The sequence below is a fragment of the Acomys russatus genome, chromosome 1 (genome assembly GCF_903995435.1).
Source record: "Acomys russatus chromosome 1, mAcoRus1.1, whole genome shotgun sequence".
NCBI lineage: Eukaryota > Metazoa > Chordata > Mammalia > Rodentia > Muridae > Acomys > Acomys russatus.
The window spans coordinates 22,665,464-22,691,530 of NC_067137.1; the positions used below are offsets into that span (position 1 = coordinate 22,665,464).

At 42.8% G+C, this 26,067-nt stretch overlaps 1 protein-coding gene across 1 annotated transcript in view; it reads right to left on the reverse strand.

Moving 5' to 3' along the window:
- Babam2 (BRISC and BRCA1 A complex member 2) overlaps positions 1 to 26,067 on the reverse strand; it is a 391,205-nt gene that overhangs the window by 152,604 nt on the left and 212,534 nt on the right. Inside the window, exon 7 of the mRNA XM_051170891.1 lies at positions 21,777 to 21,886. Within this exon, the coding sequence (XP_051026848.1) occupies positions 21,777 to 21,886 (110 nt within the window). The remainder of the gene's footprint in view (positions 1 to 21,776; positions 21,887 to 26,067) is intronic.

Genomic DNA, 26,067 nt, shown 5'->3' on the forward strand with positions numbered 1-26,067 from the left:
GACTCGATTAAATAGCAGTCCAAGAAGCTAGGGTTTGGAATACAAATTCCGAAGTCTTGACCAAAACCAAGCTGGCTTGAAGAAGCTATTTCAGAAATGCTGTGCTGAGAGGTCCGCACATATACGGACAGAACAAAGCAGAAGTCTGTTAGCCAACACAGGAGTCTACTCTGTATTTCACACTGTATTTTCAAATAGATGCTAGTTGGTGAGCTGGCATCTCAGAAAACAGGAGTGACAAACAATGAACCAACCAATAGAATGCTGAAGAAAAAAGCATACAAGTGTGGTGGTGGGAGAGCATTTTGTGAATAGGCCTCTGTGAAGAGGAGCATCCAAGAAATGGGATCCAAAATCTGAAGGAGTTTTTGCATTCTTAAATGCTAAAGTCACAGTAAAAAACCTCCACAACTTCAAGTGAAAGGCTGCCAGGTGTTAATATATCAAAGTGTTACCCACTAAGAATAACACACAGAACTGCTCAAGTGATTGCTGAAAAGGTTTTACTATGAAGACAAACAGGCACAGGGAGGTGAGGAAAGGGTATGAGGAAAGGGCCAGGAAGAAAGGGTGGAAGTGCAGAACGCAACCAGCCACCCACTCCCAGCCCCCAACTAAATGAAAGACTGAGCGCTGGCCAGGGCTAGCACATAAAAGTTACTGTAAAATTTTATGCCAAAGCCTGGTGTAGAACGCAGCCAAAAGAAGTGAATCTGTCACTGACTCAAGGCCTGCCTGGTAGCTGGTGACCATCCTTCAAGACTGCTCAGACCACACCTCCCATGGAAAACTCCCCTTTCTTAGCTCTGCAAGGAAAATCTGCTAGTGATGACAACAGTGGTTTGGGGATTCTGGTATCACACCAGTATACACAGAATCAGATACAATACTGTTGTTGGTGTAACAGCACAAGTTCAAAGTCAGGGAGCAGTTCCAGTCATCCTTGGCTCACTCTGGTTCTTGGAATGCTCCCATTCTTCCCTGTGTCTTCAGTCACTTACCCTGGCACCTCCTGTAATTTTCCCTTCACATGCCCAAACCAAGGAAAGCTGAGAACCCAGGGAAGGGGAACAAATCCTTGAACTTGAGAGACTTCCTCCCCTCCTATGGGATGAGGGGTTAGTTATTAAGAGTCAGCTATAAGCTAGTGCTGAGGCCACTGGACAGAAATGAGTAGCTCAACCCAAGAAAGTGCTTTGAATGTGACAAAAATAGTCCACAGCCCTACTGGGTCCAGTGTGCCAATTCCAGGGCACCCAGGTCTATGGGCAAAGTCCTTGGGGATACAGGGTTCTTCGCCCCAAATTGCTTAACTAGGTGGGTTACTAAGCCTCAGGTTGGTCTTGTGAGCATGGGAGTACTTCATGCAGACTGCTAGAATATCTATGTCTCAGGAAAACGTGCCACCTGGGTGACTTACTTGTAGTGTTTTGTACCCTGACCAATACACAATACAAACCCCTCCATTTTCTAGAGAAGGCTCGGGGCTCACAACAAAAATGGTAAGAACCCCTGTGGAAACTACAGCTACCAAAATGGGTGAGGTCTGGTATTCCAACAAGAGCCTGGCAACTTTTCTGCTCAAGAGATGGTTTGAACCTCATTTTCTTCTTGGGAAAAAATCCAGAGGCCGATTAGGCAACTAAAGCAAATAAACTGTAGCCTGTCAGAAAGAGACCAAACCCTGTTTCTAATTATCTTGCTCTAAATGATACTTGTTTTCATGTTTGTTCTCAGTATTAGTAATTAGTTATAGCTCACTTTCAAAGAACTGTGGGGAAATGTGAGTGTGGAACATGTACACAAGCTCTGTGATCAGAACATGATCTTGAGAGGGAAGAGAGAGGAGTGGGCTCACCCCTGGATGCTGCCGGGATCTACCTCCATCACCATGTGTCTAAGGCCAGTCCTTCTGTGGTTACTGTGCGCCCGGAAAAGTAGTGTTCATAGAATGTGAATCTTCGAATCAGGCCAGGCTAGAGTCCAATTGCCCCTTGGCTTTTCGCCTGCACTGTGACTTACCTAGCCTCTCAGAACCACAGCCTCTTCACTTGTCAGATACAGAGTATCACCTACTTCAGATGGCTCTTCACAAGGACAAACTGAGACCACATATGCAAAACACCTGGGACAATGTCTGCTTTACAGGAGAGTGTCAAAGGCATCTGTTCCCTTTGTCCCTCTTCTGCTGTTAATATTTTAGACAAGTAAGCAGCCTCCCCTATGTAATAGCAGATAATAGATGCTTTGGATGAAAAGATACTATATAATACAAAATATGATTATTAAATACCACGATGAATACCTGAAGGCATTCATTCACTTTATAAAATATTTAAAGGTAACAATTCACTAATAAGTGGGCTACAGCAGAGGCTTGTTGTGAGGTGCCAATTTGCTGAGGAGAGAGATGTGCTTATGGCTTAGTGTGCCCAGAACACTGACAAAAACAGTCAGAGAAGAAAGGCTAGGTCTGTCCTAGATGACTTTATCACTGAGCTTAGAATCTAAAGAGAGCCAATGCCACCCACCAAGAAATAAGAGAACTGAGGGACACGGCAATGGCCATGTATGTGGCATCACAGAGCAAACATGAGAAGTCTGACTCTAGAAGCCCCGTGCTCTCACTCCAGGTCTTGGGAGAGTGGACAAATCCTTTAGAGTACCTGAGTATTAATTTTTTACTCTGGGAGACAGTGACGCCAAAGCCTTCGTTACCCAGCTTGCAAAGATAATCACTGAGCATGCACTTTGTAAACGCAATACCATGCACTACACAAAGGTCAAGTGAATTTATTGCCACTAAGTTGCATACAAAGATAGGAAATAACCGGCTGGAATAAGGAAATCCTAAGGTGATAAGACAGGAGGAGAGAAACATGTTGAAGATGTTAAGGCAACGATCCAAGGATAAACACAAGAGCTGAGAACCATACAGCTAGTGCTGAGCATAGCAACTATATCCCAGAATGCCACAGGAAGAGGCAGGCTCTGGAAATAAACAGGCACAGCAAACACTCAAGAAATACTCAGCTCCACTTCGAAACAGAACTTGATAGAACTGCCATGACCATGGTGTAGTCATTTTTATTTTCTGTCTTTACAGTAGTGCAATGAGCCTGTTACTTTGGATTCCTCTTTCCTATGAGAGTGGCACATTCAGGACCAGGAAAATGCCTTGCTGTTAACCACTGTGTAACATGAGGTGTACACAGATTAGAGAGCGAGCCAATCACTTATTGGAAAGAAACTTGAAAAACAAACCCTAAAAGGCGACCACATCATCTGCCCTATGTGTACCCTGACTTCGAAGTGTGGGTGAGTACCAAAAATCATAAGGGAGGGTGGCTCCGCACTGTTCCTGTAATAACAATTCAGCAGTGAGCAACAGTCTGGCTTTTGATTGTCCCTCATGTCTACTTTACACGAGAGATATGATGTTATTTTGGAGGTCCCTTGCTATACAGACTTGTGCTGTGGGAACTGTGTGGGTCTATTCCGCTATAGCTGCTGGCTCATGGCTGGCTCATCCTCTACTGAGATGTGCTAACTAGTGGCCACCAAGGAGAAAGAAAAAAGGTGGGATTCTGACTCTCAAAAGGCAATTAAGCAGGCACTATGGCTCGATGGACTCCTTCAGTACTTCTGGTTTCCTTGGTAACCTAACTACGTACTAAATGGTTTCCACGGCAAAACATGTTCCAGAGTCCAAAGAAGCAACTTACACATACAATTTGAAATGTTCCTCATTAATGGAAGGGCTTCCTACACTTGAGAAAATCAGCAAGCTTGAAAGCAAGTATGGTAAACAGATCCCTCCGGGAAGCCTATTCAAGGGGGACCACATCAGAGAAGAGACTGGGAACGGAAAGCCAAGTCTAGAGTGGGCCAGCGTGAGCTCATGCTACGGCTTGCACAATACTCTCCAAGACAAGACCTGACTCTGAAAACAGTGGGCTAGAGTAAGATTAGGGTATTTCTAGGATCCCTAGAAATCTTTTCTATTACTAGAATCAGGGTTTTCAAACATCCTAACAAGGTAGCCAGTCTACCACCTGGAACTCAAAGGAAAAAAGACGTTACATTTTTCTCAAGTGAAGTGACAAGAGCCCTTTATGGGTCATTTAAAAATGTACTGAAACATCGGGGCAGCAGGCAAGGGCCAAGGCTGTGACACATCTTGTACTATACCACACAGAAACACAAACCAAAACGAGGGCAGCACCCAGGTTGAGAAATGGAATGCAGTGCTAAGAAAACTTCCCGATGGGACTACATTTTAAAACTTAAATATGTTTCCTTATGCTTGTACTCTCTTTAAAAAAAATAATAATTCAGAGGGACAAGAAACAACAGAAAGGATGTTTTCAACTACCGTAATGAGAACATCTTGCACAAAGATGTAAACTTAAGTAAGTAAATAACATAAAGAAAGTTACAAAATGACTTGTCAAAATGAAAACAACTTTCATTTCCGGTGTGGTAATGAGGTGAGCACTGTTGGCACTGAGCTACACTTCCGGCACCAACAACTCCCTAAGACAGAACGGGGTTCCAAAGGCTGCAGTGAGGAAAGGCTCTACATTTACTTCCCGGAGACTGAGAATTTGGGTAAAAGGTAAATTGGGCAAAATCTTTCAAAATAAGCCACTGGGAACCCTTCTGATAAAGCTATCAAAAGTAGCTTTAAAATGTAAGCATGAAAAATGCTCTCTGATTAGCTCCGTTTTCTCACAAGAATAGTTAGCAGTAATGAAAAAAAATCACAAAAAGATGGCAACTAAAGTCATGAAACACACTTCTAAATGACAGCGCCTAGTGAGGTGTGGCCCTCCGTCATGAGAGTAAGGGGGAGCAGGAAGTGGGCAGACAGGCAGCTGCACACACAGGCATGTCTGAGGACTGAGGGCCTGGAGCTAGGGGGAGCTGGATACAGGGTAGCCAAAGAGCAATGCAGGCACAAGGCTTTCTCTACTTTTGAATTGCTGTGCATTGTGTAGTTGTGACTGCCTTTACATAGATGAAGAGCTAAGGTCTGAGTGAAGGGTTTGTGAAAGCTTAGCATGATAAAATAGGCCCTGGGAGCTTCCTCAAGACTGATGAGTGCAAACTGATACTCAGGTGAAGATGTCCCTGCCACTGCCCTGTACCCTTCCACCATCCTCAGCAAAGGAAACAGTACAGACCCCGCTGACTGTCAGGTTGGCAGTCGCTACGGACATCCAGTGGGTAGGAGCCATGGATGGCGCTGTCTTTTGAGCAATAGAAGAGACAACTCCTCTTCCCAAAGAAAGCTAGTGATTCAGCTAACAGTGCAGAGGTTGAGGAACTAAGCAGGGGCTGAAGTACAGAATGGTACATCACAGTTACCAATGCTCAATGGCCTCAGAAAAATGCCACATATTATATGTAGAACAGAGATTTCCCCCAAATAGTACAGCAGTCATTGATGACTCTAAGTATACAGTAAATATATAAATAGTACTGTTTATCTTTGAAAGTTTCATAGATTTATATAGTTTCTGTTGGTCATATCCACTCATATGTCCACCCCCAACTTCCCCTAGAGCATGCCTCCTCCTCTCCCTTCCAATTGTATGCCTCTTCTTGTTTGTTCCCAACAAATTCATTGCAATTTCCCATTTGAAAACATCGAGATTCACCTTGGAGAACACCTATTACCACTAAGGCCAAGGAGATCCCTTTGACCCCCATGTCAACATTGCTAGAGTCAAACTGCTCAGATTTAGACAGTGCTGACCACCGCTTGCCATGCAGAGCTCAGAGGTGCTGCCGGGACGGAATGAACTGTTTGCCAAGCTCCGCGGCATCCAGACCAACATGGATGCTGAAGACCCGCTTTAAGAAGCAGCATGTTTATATCTTTTAAACTTCATGCAAAACTTCAAACTCACCACAAGAGCACTTAACACATGAAACAGAGGTGCTCATTAGCGCTATCTAGGGCAGTGCAGCACACACGTGCACGCACACACGCGTGCACATACTTATTCCTCTGCTCAAATATAACAGTTTTCATATTTAATGTTTTCTTTTATTATTGTACTGCCCTAGTAAATTTTTAGTATACTATATAATGCTGACTGTACTCATGTAGATATTTGCTTTTTAAATGTATTATTTTACTTAACTGTGTGTTCATAGGTCCCCTCTAATTTACTCCCCCATTTCCCTTTTTCCCTGACCTTATTAGTCGCCACTCTACTCTCTTATACTCTCTATCTATATACATGCACCCTTTAAAACAGATTCTACATGTAAGTGAGGTTATGCAGTATTTTTCCTCTTGTGTTTGGCTTATGCGGCTTGGTACAGTAGCTTCTATAGTTGTTTATGCTGTTGCAAAACGGCAGCAATTCTATTCTAAAAGCTGAATAATCTCTTTGCAGGCCTGTGAGAGAGAAAGAGTGAGTGAGTGTGAAGTGAGGAGAGAGGAATATCAGGATTCCCCTCTCTGTCGATTTGTGGGCGCCATCTCGGCTGCTTACGTATTGAAATAGTCTCAATCAATTTGGTTGTTTTCAGCATCTTTGTTCCCTACACATTTATTTATCTATTTACAAAAGAAGTTGGAGGGCCAGTGAGATGGTCCAGTGGGTAGAGACACATTTCATGCCAAGCCCGACAGCCCAGGTTTGATCCCCCAAGAGTTACATGGTGGACAGAGAGAACTAAGTCACAAGTTATCCTCTGACCTTACCACCTGTGCTATGGCATATACGTGTGCACACATGCTCACATGTGTGTGTGTGTACACACACACACACACACACACACACACACACACAATTTTAAAAAGCATTGGCAAAAATTAAATAGTTTCTGCTAAATAACCCTAACAGTACAGAAACAATGAAGGCAATCACCAAAACATCTAATATCTATATATAAATACTCTAAGAGGATTTTCTTAAGTCTACAAACAAAAATCTAAGACTTTAAATAAATTTAGTTTTGCAAGAAAAAAATGATAGCGAATAAAGCTTTAGAAGCTTTGAAAACATCTTTGGCTAGTTTCACAACTTATTAAATGGATCGTGGTAAATTCTGACAAAATGAAAGTTAGGAAAGGTTCTGGGCGAGAAGGAGGAGTGAGAACATGGAAGTGCCGGCATCGTGTGGTCATAAACTTCCTCAGGGAAACATGGCTGTAAAAATCTGTTCCAGGACGAAAACTTGGCACAAAACAACCCAGCCTTACATCATACTTTTTAAGATTGGGGTGGAGTAGGGAGGGCAGGGATTAAAAGGTGGGAGGAAAAAGTTCTTTGCATATAGGAAAAAAGAGTCTGTTGGTGAAATAAGTTTTCCACTGCCATATCTATCTCCAAGTTAATGGTGCAGGCCAGCTTCAACTGGAAGAAACTGATCTTAAGCTTTACCAAGGGTGTCCTCGATTTTGTAGAAATGGCTATAAAAGTTCAATGTTCGCAGACAGAGCCCTCTTACGGCTCTATTCACTATACACTGGCTCATCATTTGTTTTATTTTAAATCAAAGGCCTTCCATTCCCTAAGTCATTAGTGCTGCTGGTAAAAGACAGTGTGTCTGAATTTTAGTACGTGTAGAAAACTCCAATATAATCATTAGCCCTTTATTATGGGAATCAAAATCAGACATACCAGGATCAAATTACATGCTTTCTAATAAAGCCCACACTGTAAAATCTGACAATACTGGGGCTCCCTTTTCTCTCCCAGCAACAGTACAAGGAACTCCACTTCATATAGAACCTTTACATGGTAGGAGCCTTACTCACTACCCACGTACACCAACACTTGTAATCAGGAGCCAGGGCATTACTTAGGCACCACATAATTACCCTTTGAAAATATGCAGAGGATGATATCGTCAATGTACTTTTTAGGAAGGAAATGAGCGACACTAAAACCCACATGACATGTATTTCTATGTCTACACCCCCATACTATTCTAAAAACTAAGGAGATGACACTTTTTTCATCACCAGGGACATAGAAACAGACTGGTGAGAGAAAATAATGGTGCCTCTGAGAGCAAAGGGCCTGGAAAGGAGAAGAGATGAGAGCCATAAAGCTTCGTGGAAGTCAGAGCCAAAACACGAGTACTCCCAAGTGTTGGGCCTTGCTCCCTCATAAGCTCTTTTTCCCATGTATGGCATGAACTATATTAAGTGTTTATGTTGAGTGAGAAGGTGCAAAAGAGTGACAGAGCTTTGTATGACTCTGTCATCCCACTATGAGACAAAACAATAGGCAAAAGACCTTCCTAACATAGTAATTATGTTAGCTATTTTGAAGGAGGTAAAAATGTTCTTTTACTTAAGCAAAAATTAATACATTTGAATAAAGGATTCTTTAAAAAATGATCACTTGTTTATTTACCCTCTACAACAAACATTCCAAGTCTGTTTATTTCATAACACTACGGGGCCACAGAATTGATAAAAGAGCTTACCTACTGTGTTGCACACTAACTGAACAAATGCTGTGTAGACACTGAATAAATGTAACACATACAGACATTTATGGCCACCATAGACTGACGTATTTGTCACCTAAAATTTAAATATTTTAGGCTTTTGAAATTTTATATTTTAATTTTGTTTCTTTTACATCCCACCTGAACTTTCCCCTCTGTCCTCCCAGTCTCCGCCCCATCTACTCCTCCTCCTCCATTTCTCTTCAGAAAAAAGCCAACTTCAGTGGACATCAACCAGCTCTGGCTATCAAGTTGTAGTAGGACTAGGCACTACTTTCCTATAAAGGCTAGACAAGGCAACAGAGTCAGAGACAGCTCCTGTTGCCACGGTTAGGAGTCCCACAAGAAGACCAAGCTACACAACTGTAACACATGCAGAGGACCGAGGTCAGTCCCACGCGGGTGCCCTGGTTGGCACTTCAGTCTCTGCGAGCTCCTATAGGCTCAGGTTAGATGATGATTGTTTGTTTGTTTGTTTTGTTTTTAAGAATCTTTTAAAAATTTATTTTTATTTTATGTGCACTGGTGTTTTGCCTGCATGTGTCCCTGTGTAAAGGCATAGGATCCCCTAAAACAGGAGTTACAGTTGCGAGCTGCCATGTGGGTGAGTGCTGAAAATTGAGGCTGGGTCCTCTGGAAGAATAGGCAGTGCTCTTAACCACTGAATCATCACTCCATGCCCCGCCACCTAAAATTTAAATGTTTTAGGTGTATTTATTTTATGTGTAAGAGTGTGTTGTCTACATGCATGGATGTGCATGCTGTTCAAGTCTGGTGCCTGCAGAAGTCAGAAATGTGTGTCAGTACCCTTAACCCAGAGTTACGGATGTGTGTGAGTGGTTGTCATGTGGGTGCTGGGAACCAAACCGAGGTCTTGTGCAAGTGTAATGAGTGTTCTTAACCGCTGAGCCATCTCTCCAGCCTCTTGTCACCTAAATTTATATGCTGAAGCCCTTACTGTAATGTGATAACATTAGGAGACTGGATACTCTGGAAGGTAAACAGTTTGGTAAGGTCATAAGGGTACAGTCACTGTGACAGGATGAGTGGCCTTATAAGAAAATGAAGACATAAACTTCGAACCCCTACCCAGATCCAGCCAATGGACAGGCCATTCTCCACAGTTGAGTGGAGAGTGGGGTCTGACTTTCACACGAACTCTGGTGCCTCATATTTGACCACGTCCCCTGGATGGGGAGACCTGGGGGCACTCAGAGGAAGGATAGCAGGCTACCAAGAAGAGACTTGATACCCTATGAGCATATACAGGGGGAGGAAGTCCCCCTCAGTCACAGTCATAGGGGAGGGGAGTAAGGAGAAAATGGGAGGGAGGGAGGAATGGGAGGATACAAGGGAGGGGATAACCATTGAGATGTAATATGAATAAATTAATAAAAGAAAAGAAAAGAAAAAAAAAAAAAGAAAATGAAGACATGTGGGCACTTCTCTCTGCCATGCGAGGATATAGGCAGTAGGGGATCTTTTGCTAGTTAGGAAGGGGACCAAGGCCAGACAGCAAATCTTTCTTTTTAACTGTGGTGCCTCACTGCAGCCCAGGCTGGCCTCAACTTATGATCGCCTTGCTTCAGGTGAATACCAGAGTATTACAGGCATGTGCCACACATCTAGCTTTTAGACCCCAAATTTTGATACCTTGATACTAAACACCAAGACTTGGGACTCTGATCTTTGACATTCTTTCCACTGTCGTCATGAGGAAATAAATTTCTGCTAAATAATTAAGCTACCTTGTTCATGATATTTTGCCCTGGCAATATAAGCTGACTAAGACAGTGTATGAATATATATATGCATATATATGCATATGTATATGATTCACACACACATACACACATATAAGTAGCTAACATGTATCATGTATACACATGATAACATCCACATGCACTCAGCAATGTACAATGGATATATATATAATATATATTTATATAAATATGTAGTATGTATATTTCATACTGTTGTGATTAATAGAATGTTTTTAAATATCAGGGGTGGTGGCACATGCCTGTAATCCCAGTACTCTGAAAGACAGAGGCAGGCACTCTGTGAGTTCCAGGCCAGCCTGGTCTACCACGTGAGTCCAGGACAGCAAAGGCTACACAGAGAAACTTTGTCTTGAAAAAAAACAAACCAAACCAAAAAAAGTTTTAAATGTGTTATGAGAGCTGGCCATGACACTTCACAGTTGCTGTATTTCAGCGCTTGGGAGGCAGACAGGAGGACTGAGAGATCAAGATCAGCCTGAAGCATTATGAATTTATAACTTACTAATATAAAAATATTTCTCTCATTTCTAGGAGTCTGTGAAACATTTTAAAAATTATCTTTCACACAGTGCATTCTTTGCAGTGTATAATTATTTGGGTTTTGAAAAATAGAGAATTGTATATCTACCACAACTGTGACACAGAACAATTGTATCACCCAAAATGCTCTGTCTCTTTGTAGTTAAGCTTTCCTACCCTCACACTTAGAAAGGACTGGAAAACCCGCACTGATGAAACCTGCCTCATAATTTTAAATCACCCATTTTATACATTGCTTTCTACTCTTAGCATGTATTTGACACAAAAGAATAAAGGGTTTGAGTCATTGAAGCAATAAGACAGGAGCAACTAAAGGCTTGGTGGAGTCCAGACGAAGACGGCATGAAGAAAAGCATGCTCACATCTGGTGATGCGCTGAATACACGCGGGGGTGGAGGCGATGTCAGAGAGATGCAGGCAAAAGCACCGAGCTGGACGTGCTGAAGGGAGGAAAAATAATGTGCTGTGTTTTGACCTGAGAGAGAGAGAGATGAGATCAGGTTTCTGCTTTTAAAGGACCACTCTCTGTAGAGTAGCAAGCAGCCTGAAAATGCCAGGAGGCCAGTCCCCACTCTAAGGAGAGGACAGTGACCTTCAATGATAGTTTAATCCAAAGGCGCAAGAAATGGAGAGCAGGAAAGTCTGAATAGCCATATGACGAGGGCAGCACTCGAGTGTCATTCAGCATATGCACAAGGCCAGTCATCTAGGCCGTGGGGGAGACTGAGGCACACACCACACATAACACACATAATAGTGAGATAGCAACTAGGCAACCTAGAGCCCTCCTGCTAAAAGCCCCTAACCCTGCCGGAAAAAAATCTTGAAGGGAAAGGCAGTGCTTCCGAGTCCCTACTCCTGCTCTGGTTCAGGCATCTAAACACATGCTTCTCAGAGGGCTGCAGTTAGGATGGACACTGAGACATCTCAGACACGATGATACAGCATGTCCTAGCCTGACATTGTTCAGCAGAGAGGCACAAAGGGTGCAGAAGGGAAAGGGACAGAGATGGAGTTCTGCTTTAGGAAGCTTAGTGTGGCAAAAAAGTCAGCTCCAGGGAAGTCTGACGGGGCTTGTTGGCTGAAGAGAGGGTAAGAAGACCGTGAGGAGACAGCAAGGAAGCAAAGTCAACTAGCAGTTAGTTGTAGAGATGGAAAACAACTCAAGGAGGAGGTTGAAAATGGCTGAGATCACTAGAATACTAAACCATTAACAAAAGCAAACACAGGAGAGCAGACCCAGGGAGTGGGAGGGGGTGGGCAGGGTTACATGGCAATTTTCCCTTAAAACAATCTACCTTGTTAAGTTTTTATTCATACATCGTTTTCTATTTTATTAGCATATGTTAATTGTGTAATATAATGGGTTTTGTTGTGACACTTCCATACATGCATATAATATATTTTGATCATATTCACCTTCCCATAGTTTGCATGTTAATGAGGTACACGAATTGGCTACAGGAGAGCCTGGTACTTTCAAAACTATATTTAAACCTTGGGTTTGTATTATTTCTCTAGAGTAAAGGCCAGGGTCCTCATCAGATCCTCTGTGGCAATCCGTTCCACTGTGTATTCATTTAGTCTTCTGTGCTCTGCAGTCTGGGTGCAGACTTCTTTCATTTATACTGTTTACTAGGCATCCTACTTCTCCCGACTCAAGGCTGGCATCCTCTACCAGTTCTGGAACATTTCAGAACATTTCTTCTTCCACATTCTGACTTCTCTGGTTCTACCTATAAAACTGCCCAGGGTTTTTGTTAACTATCACTATATGTCTTAGACTTTCTGCTGAGTATTTTCCTACTTGTGAATAAATACAAATGAACAGCAAGTACATCAAATAGACATGACCAATGCTCACAGCTTTACAAGTAACAAATAGTGCTCAATTGAAAAATCACAAATTTCACATCCTCCCTGCAAGAAAAACACAGGTCCACATCCTTGAGGTGCTTGGCAGAAAATGTGAGGCTTCCTCTGTTGGATAAAGATGTGGTGTGTATTCCAGCTTAGCTTAGGCTGGTCATTACACAGCAGAAAGGACATGGGCACTGAAGAGGTCAGGCACAGATGTGTCTGAGGGCAGAGGAGATCTGAGCTATCACAGATGTGTACACAGCTCATCCTAAAGCCGTATTTTCTGCCTAAACAAAACCACTGAGCTAGCACTAACTTCCGGGCTGGGGAGGGGGAAACTGCACATAGAAAGTCGGCAAACATATGACAGTTAGGGGCTGACTGATCTCCCTCATCTTAGTCTGTTTGAAATGTTTCACAGCAAAGGCCGAGCTCTTGATGTGCTGGGAGGCACAGGCTAGACAACCGGCCAAACTCACTAATGAAAACTAGCTGAAGTTTTCAAAATTCCATTCTAGTCATGAAGAACCCATCTGGCTCTGCTCCCAGGCCAGTAAAAGGAGCAACTTAAGCCCCTAGAGGATAAGACAGTCTCCTTCCACCAAGAGCAGATACACATCTCCCTCGACGGATGGCTGTCTTAGCATACACTGGGCTGTGTATTTATCAAAGGAGAAACCCTCTCCAGGAGCACAATATTTATTATAGGATTATCTGAGTGACTCACGTAAACATGAACAAGGCTAAATTAAGTCATGTTTACTATGCTGTGCTAGTACTTAAACCCCAACCCCAAATTACCTCTGGTGACATGGGCCTCTTTTATTGAGACAATCGGCAAAAGATTGTTTTTTTTTTTTCAAAGACAAGATTTATATTTTCTTTTGCCAACCAATCTGTGCTTAGTCACTCATTTTCAAAGTTATGTGTTTGAAAAGGCACTCAGGGTGGTCACACCCATGAGCCCAACACTTGGGAGGTGCAGGACGTAGAGGATCAAGAGTTTGACATCATCTGTGGCTATAGTGAGTTCGAGGCTACCTAGGACACATAAGACCAAGTCTCAAAAAACAAAAAAAAAAAACATTTTGGAACATCTAAAATGATATGTTCCATCATTCCAGATATTAAAATCAGTGAGACATTTGAGTAAAACCACAATATAGTGAATTTTCTTATTGAAATAGATTTTTCGTTCTATCTGATTTGTCTGGATGTAGTATTCTTACCTCTAATTTCAAATAGCATTACTTTAATTTTCAGGTCCCTATGCCCTTTTTAAAAGCCTGAATTAAATTTCAATGTGCCCCAGCCTCTGGGTTATGTATAAGCCATCCCTAAAAGGCCATGTCTGTCACCAGCACAGTGGGCAAAAGGAGGCCAGGGAGGAGATGAGAAACTCTAAGTTCAAATTTCATGAGACCAAAACCACACAAGCCACATGCAGGGTTCAGGTGAGACAGTGCTCCAATAAAATCCATCCTGCGGAGTCAGGTGAGACAGTGCTCCAGTAAAGTCCATCCTCCCAGAAGCATGGCCAGGAAGCTTTCTACTGGCTACAAGATACAGGAACAAGAATGAGAAACAGCTATGGAGACCATATGCTTGCTGGGCACAGAGATAACCAACTTCTACCCTTCTGGAAGGTCCCAAGAGAGACACGGGAGGAAAAGGTATGGTTCTAATAGAAGGCATGTGGTAAGTAGTAAAGAAACTTCCGTAGAGAAGATGACCCATGAAAACCTAAAAAGATGGGTAGGCCATTTGTGGACCTGCAGGGGAGGGGACCAAATGTAATGCTCTGGAACAAGGACTAGTCTGAGCAAAAGTGGAAAAAAAATCACAAAGCCTGCTGAAGAAGATGTCAAAACATTTGGCTAAATGACAGGCTGTATGTAATGTCCAGATGACGGTGGGAAGGTGAGCAAAGCAGCTACACAGAATTGCCAGGCTGCTAACTGCACTGCTACAGGACTGTTTGAGCATAGTGTGTGAGTGGAACCTCAGCAGACAGTAGCAGTTCTGTGACAAATAGAAAAAAACTGAAAGCTAAAGCTGGGAGTTAACTAGAGTCAAAGAGGGAGAGAGCTGAAATCAAGAGTCTAACAAGGAGCATGGTCCCAGAAGGACAGACCCACATGATGGCAGGCATGCCAACGAGCGAGAGGCATGGACGGTAGGGTGGGTTCTGCCATTAGGCCACTGCTGGTTCATGAGGGAGAGAGGGTGTCAGGTGCCTGTGGCATGCAGTACTTGATCTCCCAAGAGAAGCAGAGGAACATGAAGTAAATCAAGAAGGAATGCCACCATGCTCAAGGTGGTGAGCTTGGTGTTAGACACTTGAATTTGAGGTGACAATGGAATACAAACATGGATGTCCATCAAATGGCTAGAAAGCAGTTTTTAAGCTAGGGGAAAAGTTAGTATTAGAAATAAAAACCAGTGAATCATCTACAAAGAAGGCCATGACAATGACCTGGGGGCTGGGGGAGACTGGAGAGAGGGCTCTGCAGTTAAGAGCAGTTGATGCTCTTGCAGAGGACCTGCATTTGGTTCCTAGCACCCACATGGTGGCTAACAGCTGTCTGTAACTCCAATTCCAGAAGATCTGACCTCCTCTGGCATCCAAAGGCACTGCACAGATATGGTGCACAGACATACAATCAGACAAAACACCAATACACATAAAATAAACAAAACTCTCAAAAAGTTAAAAAGAAAGAAAATTATCTAGGGGGCTAGTGAGACAGCTCAGCCCATAGAGGCACTTGCTCACAGGTCTGATACCCCGGGGTTTGATTCTCAGACCCTGTAAGGTGGCAGTAGACAATGTACTCCCTAGAGTTGTCCTCTGACTTCGATGTGTGTGTGCTGTGGCATGCACACACCTGAACTAACACACACATAAGAACACTCCAAGGAAAAACAAGAAGTTTAGTTGATCAAGTGATACAAGCATGGGAACACAACTTAGTACCATTTAATGACCTGAAAAAAATGAAACAGTCAGTGAAGGAGACCAGGAAGGGTCTAAGAAGGCCAGGTAACAGGGCAGGGAAAGCTCTCTGTGGAACACATGCCAGGAACACCATCATGAGCATCATATGGTAAAGTGAATAGCAACTTGACCATCTGAAAGTACTAAACATATATTTGTCACTATGTTGCTTAATTTCTAGAGAAGCCACATGGCATTAGAAAAGCTAGGCCTTCAAGAACATTCCAGAGTTGCCTTCATCAGGCTAGACGGGAGTGCAACCCCCTCTGAGCTCTTAGAGGATTAGTAAGTTTTCCAAATTATTTCTACAACTCGACAAACACTGGGCATTGACTTCGAGGCCCTTTCCCATTGTCTCACTGGAGTAGGTACAATGAACACAGAGCTGTGCCGCCTTTTCAGAAGAAGCAATGGAGCTCAAAAATCACTTGAGCCATGCTTGTCACCCAGAGACTGGGGAACAGAGGGCTCTGGTGCCAAGTTTCTCTGCGTCTTCTTCACAAACCACAAGTTGCAACTTGTGGTTGTTTTTATGCCTCTTACTGTACTCTAAGCAAACTAGGGCACAGGGCCACATCACATTTATCTTGACAGCCTCTGGCACACTAGCCAAGGGCCCCGCACTTGGTCAGTTCCTGCAGAGCTGCTCCTGCCGAAGAATGACCACATGCCTGTGAGCCACGCAGGCCTCACTATGGGTGGACATTTATGAGCTGGTGAGCTCTGCGTACTTATTTCCAAGGCGGACTGTAACTTAACAACAAAAAGTTCTAAAAACAAATTCTGTACTTGTGAAAGATGCCACCTGGGCTGCCTCAGGGGCTGAAGTCCTCTTTTTATGCATTGAGTGGGAACAGCGCTGGGAGTGACAAGGCTGGTTTTCTTCAAACCACTCCTATACCCTGGCTGGAGCCAGGAAAAGGGCCCACACCTTTCAGAGATGAACACTGGGCTGTCCCGGATGCCCATTTCACCTTTCGTCTCACTGAAGGAATTGCCAACAGTCTAGGGCCGACGGGATGGTACAGCACGCTTAGTGCCAGCTCTGATGGTGTAATCTTAACATTTGCAGTTTTCTGCCAGGAAAAAGCAAGGCAACTGGTTCAGGAACGATTTTTCCCTTTCCTAATATGCAACCAAAACCTAATATTTTGCATTTCTGACCGCTAGCTAATCCGCTTCCTTGCCGTCCTTGCCCTCATCCTTCTCTTTTGCATAACTCACACTGGCTTCAACGAGCTAAGTCAAAGGGCTGGTTTTGATTCCTTGGGAAGCAAACATATAGTACATGAAATCTGTTTATTTCACAAATGTCCCTCATGCATGAAGAACACAAAGTTCTTCTCAGAAGCGTTTATTCTGCAATCTATATACAACATGCACAGTGGGAGGACTGAAGACAATAGGCATCTCAGCACCATGAGGGCATGAGAGCCATGTGTGACAGGCTGTCAAAGGCACCAGGCAACTATTCCTGGGTCCTGGAAAAACAGACAGACTTGAGAGCGTCATAAAGCCATAATATGTTTGGGGGGTTCTGACCAATGGATCTAACAGATGTTCCTTTTCATTGGCCTTGTCTAACTTGGGGACATTTGGTACTCCTGTCATTAGAACCTGGGAGTACAACAAATTGATCCCCTTTCCTTCATGTGATGACAACACCGTCAGCAGTATTTTTCTCTTTCTATTCCTGGGACTAGTTAATATCCTTGCCTACTGCACAGACAAGCTGGGGCAGATGATAATAGCCAGACAGGCCTGGAATTTCCTCTGTCCATGCACTGGGAGGTGGAGAAGCAAGACTTCTTTTGACCACTTTGAAATACTGTGTAACAGGCTCATGGTCTCCGGGAGCTTCTGCCTGCATGATATCCTGCATGGTGCTTGAGACTTCTCAGAAAGCATCAGAGCAGAAACTGAAAGGATCAGACCCTCAGCTAAGACAGCCACCAGGCAAGTCTAGTTGGGGATGCTTTCTCCATGAACCCACAAAGTACTCTTCATGTCTGAATCGACAGGTGATGCCTGGATAGCTAAGAGTTGGCTGCACAGCACAAACCATAGGTGACAAATGAAAGCTTAGCACAATGTCCTAGATAATACTAGTCCCCTCCACTCACTTCTCAAAGATTAATCCCATGGCCATCTGCTTCCTGAAATGGCATTCCTCCTCTTCTATGCTTTGAACTCTGCAAGACTTAGCTAAAGACACAACAGTCCCCTTTGCCCATCAGGGACATGCTCCAGGATGCTCTGTAGATGCCTGAAGCCACAGAGAGTGCTGAACTGCACTGGGTATATCTACATTTTGCTATATATATACTTAACTATTACAAATTTTAATTTGTAAGTATGAAGTATGGCGTTAACAATAGCCACAACAAAACAGAGCAATAGCAACTTCTATAGTATAAAATAGAAGAGAAAACTAGCACAGGTTTTTCCTCCACAATTTCATGAAAACAAGATTTGCTTTCTGTAGAACTAAGCAGGTGCAACATTTGGCTTTTTCCTCCTTTTTTTAGTAAGCTGGAAACTTGGTGTTCTTCTCTTCTCTTTACTTTTGAGACAGAGTCTCCCTGTGTACTCCTGAATGGCCTCAAACTGACAGGGATCCTCTTCCTGCCTCTGCCTCCCAAGTGCTGACATTTAAACTCATGTGCCACTGTGTCCAGCCTATGAGTTGAAGACTCTCACCTTCCCACTTTAAGTGAAATCACTTTAAGCAAGTCAGGGCATCTTGTTGGCATGTCTGAACTACCAGCATCACCACTTGTACACTTTAGGCCATTATTAAGTAAAACAGGGTTTCCTGAAAACATCTGCTGTGGTGCCATGACAGTCAATTTGACAGTCAAGGCATCTTCTAATGACTAACAGGTATGGGGCATGTGCAGCGTGGCAAAGCTGAGCAAACAGGTGACTCCTATCCGAGGTAGGATGGAGCAGGACCACATAGGATTCCATAAGGCTTCTCAGGATGGGGTGCAAATTAAAGCCAATGAATTGTTTATTTCTAAACTTTCCTGTTTAATATTTTCAAACTTCAGTGGACTGTAGGCAAATGAGATCCCCAGAACTTGAACCTCAGAGAAGGAATTAGGGAACTGTTGGAATCAATTTAGCAAATGTATAAGCCCCAACAAAGCTTACCACCCCCATCTTAACCCTTCGCTAAAGTCTTATTTTGAAAAGCTCCACTTGAAGAGAGAGTATTGTCTGCTTGTTTACTTTTGCATTAGAAATATAGTTACATCAGATGAATTTGTATTAACCAAGAAACATTTTAAAGCTTTTACTATAGCCATTCTAAATTGGGGGTTAGAATTACATATTAACTTATAAAACTGTCGAAATTAAGCCGCTGTTGTGCAAGGCACTGTGAGAATGATACACACACGTATTCATCACTCTGATGAGCGTGCAGCTCAGCAAAGGCTTAGAGAAATGTGCATTACACGGAAGTAGATGGTAAGATGTAGACAAATTTCGTGTGATGGGAAGGGTAGACTGTGCTCAGAGGCAGTGTCAGTAGGGCACTGGAACAAAGCCATAGGACATGTACATTCCACCAGGAGAGGGAGAATGCTACAAAGGACACCATGTACAGAAGGAACAGCTTTAACCAGCAAAGGCACCGTAGGAAGAAGATAATGAACTAAGAACACTGCAGCTGAAAAGACAGACTAAGTGAGAGGAATGAGAGAAAAGTGGTGGGAAAGAGATGCTATAGCCAGTCCTCCACTTAAGGAGGGCACACTGAGGGCTGGAGTTTTGTTTGGGTTTTGCATTTTCGACACAGGGTTTCTCTGCATAGCCCTGGCTGTCCTGGAACTCATTCGGTAGACACAGGCTGTCCTCAAACTAACAGAGATCAGCCTGCTGCTGCCTCCTGAGTGTTGGGACTAAAGGTGTGCACCACAGTCAACCTAACAGAGCTGGGTTTTAGAAATAGGAAAAGTGACTTAAAATATACCTTTCCTTAATCAACTGTCTTGACACATTTTAGGTGTTTAGAATAAGGATTTTATTTAACAAGCTTTCTTGCAAGTAGGTACCATCACTTCAAAGAAATAACCTGGCTTCAGTTCAGGAGAACAAAGACGCCTTTCTCGTTAGGCTTGGTGGCACAGGTCTGCAATCCTAGCAGCTCAGGAGGCTGACGTGGGAGGATTTCCAAGTTTGGGGCCAGCTTGGGCTACATAATGAGTGTAAGACCAGCCTGGGGAATGTAGTGAGAGACGATTTCTAACTAAAAGGAAACAGCCCAGAGGCAGAACTTACCTTGACTACGTGAGGCCCAACCAGTTACTTTACAACGACATTCCTCCCAGAGGGCAACTGCTTGTCTATAGTTAACTAACATACTAATTTCTCAGACATCTGGAGATGTTTTTCTTTAGCTTTCTCATCACTGAAACATCTGAATTTAACGCATTAAGTTCATATTGAGTGTCTGGAACTAGTGTGCACCCGTGTCATACCCATCCTTTCTACTCTGCTCTGACTCTCTCCTGTAGACTACCCACTCATTCATTCATTTGCCATGGACTCTAGTAGCAAAACGGACAGCACTTAACAGCTATTATTTGGTGAGGGTTGCACCAGTGCCTGGCCCTACACCGGATGCTCTATGAACAGTACTAAATATAACTCTAAGAATAACATTATTAAATGCGCACCAGAGGTGCTAACACTTCACTGGTTGCTAAGGACCAGAATCTGGGTATATGCCGCTCTCCTTCCTGCAGAACCTCTTCATTTTAGACTGCATCGCTGCCTCCAGATGATGGCCTTTAATTAGCATGGGTCAGTATTTTAAGTTAAAGATTCATATGCTGGGCAGGGCAAAATACAGTACTCGTTACTGTAAAACCCCCTCCAGTTGTTATCAAAGACATATAAATAAACGAGAGGATGCCTGCACACAATCTCCCACATTTGGGTACAAGCAGCTGCATCGTATCAATTTGTAAGATGGGGTGTCCATGACTCATAACTTAGAGCAACTGAGGTCAGAGAGCATGAAAATGGCTTGGCACACTCATGTCGGATGGCAACCACATCTATGCTCAGATGGAAATCTGCCAACCCTGACTAAATGCCTTACAGAGAACGTTAGTAATACATTGCAGTCAAAACCTGTAAAAAGTTCTCTGTTGATGAAAAATGTGTCCTGTCAGAAGTTCCCAACCAAATCTGCTTATAATCCATTTCCAATGAGCCCCAGCTTCCTTTGAAGTAGAATCCGCTACTAAAGCATTTAGCCAGCAGTGAGCATACTGGGAAGCGAGTATTTTCAGACTCATTACTAAAGAGAAAGCTAGTTGGTTGGAACACAAGTATGGTAGCAAACTGTTTTCACTATGTGACTGGACATTGCATAAAACCATAGAGAGCTATTTAAACAAAGAAAGAACTCAAACATCATCATTTTAAACTATCTACTTATAATATTACCTTTATTGGTTTCTGATTAACTTTTTGCTTAATATCTTAAAGAAACTGGTTATATTTTCACAAATAAGTGACAGTTTCAAATATATAAGTTAGGGTAGACATTATTCAACAGTCCTCTTCAGGCTACAACTACTGCTTTATAATAAACCCTGGGGACACCCTGAGAGAGTAACAATTTGGATTTGGTATATCTATAGTCCTTTCAAGAATTCAAAGGCACAAAATAGAGACCATAAATTGCATGACTATGATTCACTGAAAGATGACACTTGTAAATACTATCCGTATGTACTGTGCCACCAAAACTTGCACCCCAGCGCTAGATGGCTTAGCAGTTAAGAGCACTGGCCACTCTTACAGAAGACCTGGATCATATCTCAGTACCCGCATGGCCCAGTTTACAACTCCCTGTAACTCCAGTTCCAGGGGATCTAATGCCCTGTTTAGACTCTCTTGGTACATGCATGCAATTGGTGTACTTACATTCATGTACACATACACACACATACCTTTTTTAAAAGCCCTCAATAAAGAAATTTCTAAGAGAAGAAAACTAAAACAATTTTAAAAGCTCACACTTTATAAAAGAAAAGACAAATGGATTACTAGGTTGAAGCATCTGTCTCAATAGCAATGGCACTGACACTTACTGCTCAATTCGGGGTGACAAGTACAACTTGGGGTACACCTGGGTGGCTTCAGTATCCTCAAAACTGACAGAAAGGAGGGCCACATCTTCTCCAGGGTCTTCATTTACATCCTTAGAAAGGAAGTGAAAAACACAATATGAGCACCTGTTCTCTGAACACTTTGGGTTTTTTGAGATGAGGTTTCATTATGCCGCTCAGGTTTGCCTCAAATTCAAGATCTTCCTACCTCAGCCTCCTGAATGCCAGGGTTACAGGCATGCCCCATCATGCCCTGCTTACTGCAGAATCTTATCAGGATGGGCTCCCACAGTCTGCTGGCAGGAGGCCATGGTTGTGAGTCGTCTTCATCCAAACCAATGGCTCAGCATACCCTTGCCTCCCTCCTCAAGGGTGATGCCTCCCAAACTTCTTGACCAAAGCCTACCATAGTAAAGCACACAGCCCTCAGCTACTTCACGTGTTCCCACATCCCCCGTGAGGCAGGGGAGTGAACCTGATGGTAACAAATTAGACAGAGGCATAGTAAACACATTCCAGGAAGCATTGCTACAGACATAATTTATACCCAAGCAAAACGTTAAAATATGGGTGAAATAACCTCATTATACCAAGCTTTATAGTGTGTTATGAGTTATTTAAATAGAAAAAAAAAAAACCCAGGAGCTATATTCCCATGAAGTATAAAGTATGCCACTATATAAACAAAAGGCTGGGTGGGGTAGGTGCACACCTACTTAACAAAGTGATTATAGATGGTTTACCTCGGAACTGTAACACACACCTGTCATATATGTCCAGTTGTGAGATTATTTTAAAGCCAACTCCCTATTAATCTAAGAATGATAATTACTGATCAATCCACCAGGGGACACCTTGAGGTTAATGGAAAACTGAGTAAGTATTAAATATCAGACTCACAGCTGAAATCAAGAACTAATTCAAGGAAGTGGTGACTATGCATGGATGAAGTGTACTGTATCAAAATTGGGAACTTTTAATTACATGCATGTGCTTTATGATTATTGCCAAGTACTAAGTTGTCTGCCAGGGTTCTGAATAAAATGCTGAATCAGAGTAACTCTAAGGCATACTGACTGTAATCTCTCCACACCACATTTCAGTAACCCCTAATAACCTGGCAGTGGCTCCAAGTCAAATACAAAAACCTAAAACACTCGAACTAAATATCATTCTCCTCATGGGAACTGACCTGTATTTCTGACTCAGTTCACAGATCCCAGGGGATGGGGTGGGGACTCAGGCAAAAAAGGAAGGGGGTCCCAGCCTAGGCGTGAACCGTGTTTGAGCACTGAGGGCCTCCGGCAGGGCCCTTTATCGGTCCAAACCCCACTCCCTTTCCTGCATCCTGGGAGGTGGTCTACGCACATACCGCTCAGCTTGAACAGCTTCAGCATCCGTGCCCGCTTTCTAATTGTGCCGATAAAATGCACACGTGTGACATGTATGCACAGGGACAAAGATCATCAAGGCTCTCCCATCTTTTAAGAATAAAAATTAAGAAGCACCAAGAAGTGAGGGTTAGGTAGGAACACACAGCTGCCACTTGCTGCAGCCATCTCCATGACCAAGCCTTCCAGTGCTTCGGCCTTGGCCCCATGTCCTCCATCTACCTGCTACAGAATTTGCTCGCTGGCCTGGTGCACAATGAATATGTGGCAGTGTCTTGAGCATGCGTGGACAAGACAGGCGAGGGGCTACGTGGAGAAACACATCAACCATGGAAAGCTGGGAAACACCAATGAATAACTCATACTCACATGATCACAGGCCCCTGGGGCACTTGCAGTGTGTGAGAACTAGAACTGCAAAATGGACTGCCTTAACGGGCCCAGACCTTTCGGCCTCACCAAATGGCCTGCTCTTGGTAAATACAGATGAAAGAGGAGGAGGGTAATTGTGCTAGACTCAATGAAGTAGGCTCATGGTAACTAACTGAGAGAGTAATTTTGACCAAAGGAAAATGTTTCTGAACAGGCAATAACTGAAATTTAATTCAAAGACAAATGCAAAGCACATTCAAGGTGTTTCAAGGAGAGCTGGACCACCAGGCATCCTGCAACCTCGTGATGTCTTGGTCCTAACGTGCAGTATGCACACCTTGTACTATGTATGCCATCACAGCATACATACCAAGAAACTGAAGCACTTAGGCTCAGACTTGAGACACAGTTATGTTATGAACTGTGGTGGTTTTTTACAAACACAATGATCAAATTATAGAAAGCAAAGACTGTTTTTCTACAATAGTCCCAGTAAGTAACAAATCAGTGTGTTTTAAGATTCTACTGTGTTAGAATCTTTGATTTTAAGAACTGTTGTTTGAATTGCTACTTGAGTTTCATTTGAAAAAAAAAAAAAAAAAAAACCCACCTCAATGAATTCTGGTTTGGAATGAGGACAGAATTTTCAATGATCTCTAAATTGGTCCTAAATTCAGATCATGCTTCTGCCATTTTGTGCCTAGCATCATCTACAAAGAAGTGTCCTCAAAATTGAAGGTGATAGAATTAGAATGTCCATCAACTCAAATATCCCAGATTTAATTCTTTATATAAAGATAGACAAGTGTACCATCTCACCACTAAGCAAATTTTGCTTTTGCTTTTGGTAAAATTATGTGTTTAACAAAAACTTTCTTTGAAATATATTTCCTTATAACATTTATCAACAAATGTTTAGTATATATATATATATATCTATATACTTTTATAAGCAGGGTTGTATAAAAAGTTAACAGGTAAAAAGGGGCCTATGAATGGAAAGAGTTTAAAAAGCCCTGTCTCAGCTGGCCAGTGGTAGCTCATGCCTTTAGACCCAGCACTCTGTAGGCAGACAAAGGCGGATCTCTGTGAGTTTGAGGCCAGCCTGATCATGAGAGCTAATCCCAGGATAGCTAAGGCTAAACAGAGAAACACTGTCTACTGCAGTAACTGCAGTAGCTTATGGCTCTGTTTGTTCACTGTAACTCCTCCCAGGCAGGACCACTTCTTAACACAGCCAGAGCTTGTCTGCCTTCATCTTATTAGCTCTGTAGCAGCTCTTGGCCAGATGGTCACTTGCCTCCAACTACTGTTTTCTTTCTTCCTTTATTAATTGAAAAAATTATTGTTCTGATTTTCTGTCTCAGGCTTTTGGCCCCTCCATTTCCATCTCTTTCTTTTTAACATCTTAAGTTGTTTCTTTTCCTTTGCTTATTTGGTTTTACATTACAAAAAAATTAGTCATTTTTTAAAACAAGCCCAACTATATAGAAATTCATTTTAAAATTAGTTCTCCCTCTCCCATCTTAACACTTACTTTTCAAAATAATCAATACTAACAGCTTTCCCTGTACTCACAAACATATGCATGCATGCACACAGCCCCCACACCTCTTCAGCCTCCTACTTTGTTTTCTCTAATGGGATCATAGTATACACGTTATTCTGCTCATGGCGTTTTCAATAGCCACACACCTCCCTCCATCATGGATGTATCTTTCATTTCACCATTTCCCTAGCAACAGGCCTTCATGTTGCTTGCAACTCTTAGCCACTGCACAACGCTTCAATATGCATATATGTCTTTAGTAGTGAGATGCCTATTTCTTAACAGGTATCCAAAACTAAGCTTACAGGTCATGAATACCTGGTATTTCAGTGGAATGTAGTAGATATTTTAAACTGAATAATTTGCGGAAATGAAGATTTGGGCCAAAATATATCCCCAACGGTATGAAAGGTTTTCCTTGCTTCTGAGTAACATGTAACCCTGTTAGCAGCCTATCGGTCTTCTAATTTCATATTGGCAGCTTGAGCCCTGGAGCCAGTGCTAAGTGAGACAACTCCCTGCTTGCTTACTGGACATCACATCTCTTCTCCCTAACTGACGGAACCCACTGCAGATGTGTCTTTACGGTGTTCGGAGACTGTGCGCTGGCTAATGAGCCTGCTAACCACCTCCTGCAACATGTGCAGTACTGTCTCGCATCCTAGCTTTGGGCGTTTACTTTGATGCTCTTCTAACATCACAGAACATTTAGATATTTTTACAAGTGAAACTACAGCTGGTCAATAGCTGAGGTCACACAACCGTTGCTACAGTCTTTTCGTTTAATGCTGTGTTTTTTCATGTAGGTTTGCAGTTCCTCTGCAATATATTGTAGGTATCATGACATGAGGAAACATGACTTCCTGCTTGTTTGCTTACTCATACTGAGGGAGAAGGCAGGTGGGACAAAAGTGGTCTGTGGAAGGTGACAGCACAGTACTTGGCAAGACAGCCCTTCAGT